General features: G+C 33.1%; 1 protein-coding gene across 1 annotated transcript; it reads right to left on the bottom strand.

Moving 5' to 3' along the window:
• Positions 1-675: 675 nt before the first annotated feature.
• Positions 676-7,778, bottom strand: LOC111083905 (protein unc-93 homolog A-like). Its single transcript, XM_022380633.1, has 2 exons — positions 7,394-7,778; positions 676-2,031 (listed from the first exon to the last, which is right to left on the bottom strand). The coding sequence occupies exons 1-2, from the start codon at positions 7,659-7,661 to the stop codon at positions 1,802-1,804; spliced, it is 498 nt and encodes a 165-aa protein (XP_022236341.1). The 5' UTR covers positions 7,662-7,778; the 3' UTR covers positions 676-1,801.
• Between the last annotated feature and the right edge of the window lie 395 nt (positions 7,779-8,173).

Raw genomic sequence — 8,173 nt, 5'->3', positions numbered from 1 at the left:
TCTTTTTATTAACCTTTGATAGCAACGAATGCATTATTGTGGTTACTACGTGTTTTTGTTTTCTGGTCGTGCATAACAGCGAATACAACATTACGATTACTGCAGTGTATTTTCCTCTTTTATTAACTGTATTTAACAAGTGGTACATCATTCCGTTACTACATCGTAGGTTATTTTTTTTACTTTATATAGCAACGAATAAATCATTACGGTTACTACAGTGTCTTTTGTCTTTTTATTAATTGTATTTAACAAGTGGTACATCATTCCGTTACTACATCGTAGGTTATTTTTTTACTTTATATAGCAACGAATAAATCATTACGGTTACTACAGTGTCTTTTGTCTTTTTATTAACTGTATTTAACAAGTTGTACATCATTACGTTACTATATCGTAGGTTTTTTTTTACTTTATATAGCAACGAATAAATCATTACGGTTACTACAGTGTCTTTTGTCTTTTTATTAACTGTATTTAACAAGTTGTACATCATTCCGTTACTACATCGTAGGTTATTTTTTTACTTTATATAGCAACGAATAAATCATTACGGTTACTACAGTGTCTTTTGTCTTTTATTAACTGTATTTAACAAGTGGTACATCATTCCGTTACTACATCGTAGGTTATTTTTTTTACTTTATATAGCAACGAATAAATCATTACGGTTACTATAGTTTCTTATCTCTTTTTATTAACTGTTCTTAACAATTAATACATCTTTACGATTAGTACAGAGTTTTATTCGTTTTTAATAACTGTTCCTAACAATGAATACATCTTTACGATTACTACAGAGTTTTATTCGTTTTTAATAACTGTTCCTAACAATGAATACATCTTTACGATTACTACAGAGTTTTATTCGTTTTTAATAACTGTTCCGAACAACCAATATACCATTGTAGTTAATAAACTATCCTACTCTTTTTTTATTGATATACATTTCAACGAATAGTTACTTCACTGAATGTTCGCTCTTGATCAAGAACTATGAAAGGAATTACACGAAGATCAAATGAACAAGCCGTTTGTCGCAAGAATTGAAACGTCTCGTATAACATTAATATAAACCTATAATCACGTTTTATGATATTACAAACGAGTTACAAATTAGGGAGTTGATTAAGTCCCTAGACATTACATACTTCAATAGAAACATATCTATCACGTACAATTACAATGACAATAAAAAAACTCAAATACATATTTTAACAACAAACGTTTCTTGCTTGTTGTTCTTAGTATTCTAAAATATACATGTTAAATGACATTTATAACTTTTCTCTACAATACTTCTTACATGTTTTTGACAATATGTCATACAACACTAGATAACACTAAACATCCAGCCTTGTTCTATACAACCGGAGCAGGCTAAACCCTACTGGTGATGCCTTCCATAGTTTAACGAAACGATTGACGACAATGGTCTAGTTTTCTATATTCGTCATTGCTTTTATTTACTGAATAGTTCTTTGTTTATCTATTCCATCCTTAGAGAAGATAACGATGTCACTTTTGGTTAACTATGTAGGTGTATATTTATTCTATTCAGTGTATTTTAACATTCTCAGTAGGGCTATACGAGTATAAATATAACATTATATATATATATTAAAAAGCAGTTATAAGTAAGCTTTAATATTGAGTAAACGTATACAACTTCTATGTAGCTATAACGTACACATATCGACATCCTATATATACATCTATTTCAATGACAAATTATAATTGATGAAACACGTGTTCCCAAACAGAGAAACCACGTCATCCATCAGGCTTACAGCTTATTACGTCACAACATGGCGGAGCGTTCTTGGAATTTCCTCTGCTGGTGCAAACGAAACTCCAGACAACTGTAGGGAGCAGCAGAGACTACCAATGTTCCAGCGAGGATGTATATTTGAATTCCAGGGCAGAAATAAAGACTTCCACAAAAGGCCAGAGTTAAGCCTAACGCCTGAGCAAGGAAGTAAAGGGAAAATGCAGATTGCCAATCTTCACGATAGGTTGTGGCAACGAAACCTGATAAATACAAATACATATATATATATTCACGATAGGTTGTGGCAACGAAACCTGATAAACACAAATACATATATATCTTCACGATAGGTTGTGGCAACGAAACCTGATAAACACAAATACATATATATATTCACGATAGGTTGTGGCAACGAAACCTGATAAACCACAAATACATATATATATATATATATATAAGTAAATAGAAATGTAAACTAATTTTAATGGATTTTTGTACCACGCTTAATGGTATACCTAATAATTCTAAGAAATTAATCTTGGTTTATTAAGCTCGTTTTTTTCAGAAAGTATATTTGATTTTGCACTTTATATAAGCTAAGCTACATACAGTCTTCCTGTAAAAAAAGAAAAACAAACATAGTCGTTTTGTGGCTACATTACGATATCATTTATCCACTCAGGTGACGTAAATACAAATTCACCTTTTCTTTCAATATTTGTTAGCCAAATCTAAAACAAAAAATACGATACATGAAGAATTTCCTCTCGGTAGCTCAGCGATAAGTCTGAGGGATAATAACAATAAAAATCGAGTTTCAATACCCGCTGTATGCACAGCACGGACAGCCTGTTGTGTAGCTTTGTGCTTAACAACAAATAAAACAAAAACATATAAAGTACAGTTGGTGTACATTAAATGTTTTATAAAAGTAACATGTTTTGAAATAAAACCAGTGATAAAACAAATACATGTAACCAGAATTAAGGATTTAACTGCTCAATATTTCTCCAATTGTATTCTTAGCTAGGAAGCAGCCGTCGAGATTTTCGTCTTAACCTGTGCTTTCACAAGTTACATCGATACAAATTTCGTTTTAATATGAATATTGGTCCGGCGAGAACTGGTGTTCTGTCTTCTGATTACTGTACTTACAAAAACAACAGTGGTTTTAGTACTCCTCATATTCAACAAATAAAGTTCATGTCCTGTTCTTTCTTTACGTTTTCACAGTTGAAGATGTAGTAGCAGTCTGCTCATCTTCTGATTAAAAGCTGGTTTTCTTAGCTCAAAGGCAAGAGATTCAAGAATTCTAAGTTGGTATTCTTCCTGGGAATAAAGGATGATGTGGAAAAAAAACTGGAGGTGGATACAACAATACGTTGGTTCAGACAGTAGTTGGTAATACTTCTAGCGTTGTAGATTTCTAGCGTTGCATTGTTCTGTTGTTCGACTGTAAAGACTTATAGTGGTAGATCCAAGATGAACGCAATGAACTACGTATTCAATTATGAAAATGAAATAAAGAACAGAGCACAAATTTGATAGCTAAAAAAACAACAGCACGACACTAACGATGAACTACACACTGTCACTCTACATACTTAACATGTATAGGTAGAATCAGAAGAACATTATCTGATTAATTACACCAACTCAAATAGGTTAGAAATGTAGTGTGTGTCCGGGGAAAAATACATGATCGTATATCTATCATTTGATATCTATTCCCTATACGTTTCCACATTTCTCGATCAATCAGCTCCAAACTTGATACAGGATGGCATGAGGTCATGAAGGGGTGGGGGTTGGACCCCCCCAACTAATTTCATATTGACAGAATTCTTGAAAACAATATGTCTTTCTTTTCACTATTGGCACCTTTATGTATTTTTTATTGCACTTTTAATGTTTATTATGTTTAAAAAAAATAGAAGCACTATTTTCTATCCTTTGTCACAAATGAGTTTTTATTTCACCAGTCCAACGGACTGGTACTCCGGCTAGTAGTATAATAATAAAAACAATAAGGAGTCTTTTGTGTTTTTTTTCAATTCGCTGGTTACAGGTTCTTCACAAACTCGCGAGGCTGTAATTAATGAAAGGACATCGTCAGAATGTAATTAGATTGTTTGCCGCTCTGTCTACATCCAAACCACAAAGCCTCAGTAATTAAATGTGGTCATTAGTAAAAAGTCAGAGCTGTTTCCCGAAGACTAATAGGAATATAGGGACTAACCACTACTATATAGATCAGATAGCTTATGGGTGATATTGGACAACGTTCAGTTTGTGGAGAGATGTTTTGTGCACATCATGTTCAGTGGTACCAATGCTCTTGTGAAAAAAAAAACAACCTCTGTCTGTGTTTTTGTTGCAGAGAACTAACTTCAATTCCACTGGAAGAAAGTGACAATAACCAAACTTACGACACGAGACTATTTCTATAAAAGACCTAATATTGAAAATGATGTCGTTTCGGGACAATTTTTTCTCAGTACATTTTTTTTTTTTGTAAAAAGTAAAATCTGAAGCACTTGTTTGACATTTCACCTAAACATGTTGTTTCCGGATCGTTCTCGTACGTTAAACATGATCGTATATCTATCATTTCATATATATTCCCTATACGTTTCCACATTTCTCGATCAATCAGCACTAAACTTGACACAGCGATACTTTATTTTATACTTTATGTGACGAAACACAAACTTTTTGTTTTTGACATACACGAACATGTTTATATGAATGACGAAACACCGCGTTCTTCTTGGCGTATATCAAACATGGTGAGAAAGTGCACCAATTATTATTGCTTTCAGTTGAATGGAGCTCACGAGACGGAAGCTGTAAGACATCATTATCAGCATTCTCAACTCATTCTTTACCTGATGTAAAGAATATCGAATTTTTCTTTACTTGCATGGGGGATTATTAGAAACAAGAGCAGAAACTGATAAAGATGGATATGGTGACTTGAGAATGTTCCTTTTTATCAGGATGTCTCAAGAGGAATGAAATGTTATATTAGATAGTGTATCAAAAATAATACAATCACTGACGGTAATATGGATTTGTTCTCTCTCTTTAGTGTACACGCAAACATTTTAAACAAGATTACGACACTTATGTTTATCTATGTCCCCTTTTTGTTAACAAACGATGTTGTATATCATAAGTGTCGTAATCTTGTTTATTATCAAACATTTTAAACAAGATTACGACACTTATGTTTATCTATGTCCCCTTTTTGTTAACAAACGATGTTGTATATCATAAGTGTCGTAATCTTGCTTATTATCAAACATTTTAAACAAGATTAGGACACTTATGTTTATCTATGTCCCCTTTTTGTTAACAAAAAAATGTTGTATCTCATAAGTGTCGTAATCTTGTTTATTATCAAACATTTTAAACAAGATTACGACACTTATGTTTATCTATGTCCCCTTTTTGTTAACAAACGATGTTGTATCTCATAAGTGTCGTAATCGTATTTATTATCAAACATTTTAAAGTTCATAAGACTGTTTGTTGTAAAAAGGAAAGCAGCATAATCTGCACTGTGCTCATCACAGGGACCGAACTCCGAATTGCAGCGTTACACGCCTTCGAGGTTACTACTGTGCCACCCGATTAGCCTCTGTAATGTACTTGTGGCAGTCACGATAATTAAGATAATAACTTGTCTAGCGACCTTGATTGATTTTATAGATATCAAACTATACCAAACTTTGCTTTAGACCCCTGCATCCAACCCCAAACATTAAGTTCAAGTTTTAGTTATTTATTGGTTTGCGATAATTACAACAAAACCCTGGTTTTATATCTTCAAAGTAGTTTCCAGTGTCAAACAATTAGCACTAAGTTCAGGTTTCAGTTTCCTGATATAGAGTTTATCTTTACTCCTTCATTTTCCGCAGAACACACTATACTAAATTACTTTTCACGTGCTTCTCCGTCACATTCACTACGTAGATGTTAGTTTATACTTGAATTTGGTTTTGCTCTAACTACACAGCTTGCTCTAATCGGAAGCTGTTATTAATTAGATAGTCTTGACTGTAAATGCTTTAATACTTGAAAACCAGGGTGGCAAAGCTTTGATCGAACATACTCTCGTTAATAACGAGAACAGAAAAACCGACAGACCACAAATGAACGTTCTATTTTATCATTACGATCTTTTACTCTGAAAAAACTATAATTTTCAATACAGGTTTAAAACCAAACAAACAGTTGTGGATGAGTCCCACGCAAAATCTTCCTGACTTTTTTATCAATATTTAACCCTCAAAAAATAATGTTAATTTCGACACGTATTTGGGGATGTACAACTTATTCAAGAATTGCTTAATAATTCTGTTGATAACAGATAAATGAAAATCATATTTAATAAATATATTTTTAATTATGAGAATAATCTTGAACTGTCAACATGGTTCAACCACCCTCAATGTGTTAGTTTGTGATAAATACCTAACTTAAACATGCTACCCAAGTTAAAAATATCCAGATCCAGGGAGAGAAGTTTGAATCTCTTTCTTCTACTACTGAAAACTTAATACAATGGTGTTGACTATTTTAATGGTCCATAAACCGTTTTATACGTTCTTTCTTATTAAAAAATATAAGTATGATTCTTTGAAGGGCAATTTTCTAGCCGTTGTTTTTCGTGATAACACAAAAGCCCCCCCCTCAGTGGCACAGCGGTATGTCTGCGGACTTACAACGCTAGAATCCGGGTTTCGATACCCGTGGTGGGCAGATCACAGATAGTCCATTGTGTAACTTTGTGCTTAATTACAAACAAACAAATAACACAAAAATAAATGAAGCTAGTTTCGTTCCCGCTGCTGCTCCATCTATTTGATCATAAATTTTGTTATTTAACTTAAAGTTCCCGGTAGGTTTACAAACTTACAATGCTAAAAAGCTGGATTTCCACACCTCGCGCGGTACGGAGAGCAAATAACCTTTTGTGTAACTATGTAATAGAAACACAAACAATTAAACTCAAAATGTGATTTAATAGCTGCAAACTTCATTAATTCAATAAATAGATATTTTTAAACCTTAAACGAAGTCATCATCTCTAAATATTAAATCTGTTAACTGAATCACTTGATGTAATTAGTATATAAAGTGTCAATATTGAAACCCATCATCAAATTTTATTTCCATTAAGCCTGTCGAAAACTTACCTGTCGTTTTCTTACAGTGAATATATTCAATAAGTTCCTTACAAACGGCTAATCCATCATTGAACATTGTGTTAATTAGAAACTCTGACAGGTCATCTATTACTGTGTGTTTCTGGTAACAGAATTAAATCCTATTGGTTTAATTTGTAAAGTTTAAAACAATAAATGAACAATTTTAAGACTAAAATCCACAAAAAATAAAATTTTAGCATAATTAAAGCTGGACTTTAAGTTAGATGTAAACATGGAAATTTGTAAAATTGTAGAAAGAGCTCGAACATTAAAATTTCTTATACCAACAAAGTCTTAATATTTGTATTTAATTTACTTAGTTTTAAAAGTTTAACGTTTTATTTAAGTAGACAGTTTTTATTAATAATTTTTTCAATACACAAATAATTATATATGTTTTACGTACTCAAAGTAAGTGTCTCCCAGATGGCGTTGCACAGTCCCCAACCTGCAGCAATGACATAAAAAACTGCTATGTCGTCTCTGACAGGCTTCCACAACCACAGGACCATTAGAAGTCCAACCTGAAAGATGAAGCCTGCCGCCATGATAATTGGTCTTTTGATGTGTTTAGCGAATTGGTAGACAGTGAAGGAGCCCAGGGTGTTCATGACTCCCATGCACATCATGGTATAGCCCACTGCTTCAACTCCCAGAGCACAGCTTACGTACATCTGTACACAGAAGAAAAAAAAAATTGGAATAGGTTTACAAGGAATTTATCTCAGCATGCTGTGACGTAGGTCGTTACTGAAATTAGCTGACATAGATCCTTGTTAAGGAGTATACATTATTTTCACGCACAGTCAACAACTGTACCTCACGTACGAACAACCACAAAACTACACAGTAAAGAACATAATGATGTGCGCACTTCCAAATCTGAAACGTTGATACTAAACGAGGTGTGATATCATCACAGTTGATTTACCAACGTAACTGTTGCCTTCCTGCCGACACACTCAATTCATGGCTTCATCGATTGAAATAAGTAATGTGTGTTTCAGATGTATTATTTCGACGCTATTTTAAAGGTGTGATATCATCACAGTTGATTTACCAACGTAACTGTTGCCTTCCTCCCGACACACTCTCTTCGTGGCTTCATCGATTGAAATAAGTAATGTGTGTTTCAGATGTATTATTTCGACGCTATTTTAAAGGTGTGATATCATCATGTACGTTT

Source organism: Limulus polyphemus, unplaced genomic scaffold (genome assembly GCF_000517525.1).
Source record: "Limulus polyphemus unplaced genomic scaffold, Limulus_polyphemus-2.1.2 Scaffold12015, whole genome shotgun sequence".
NCBI classification, from domain to species: domain Eukaryota; kingdom Metazoa; phylum Arthropoda; class Merostomata; order Xiphosura; family Limulidae; genus Limulus; species Limulus polyphemus.
This window is presented reverse-complemented; position numbering and strand designations above follow the sequence as displayed.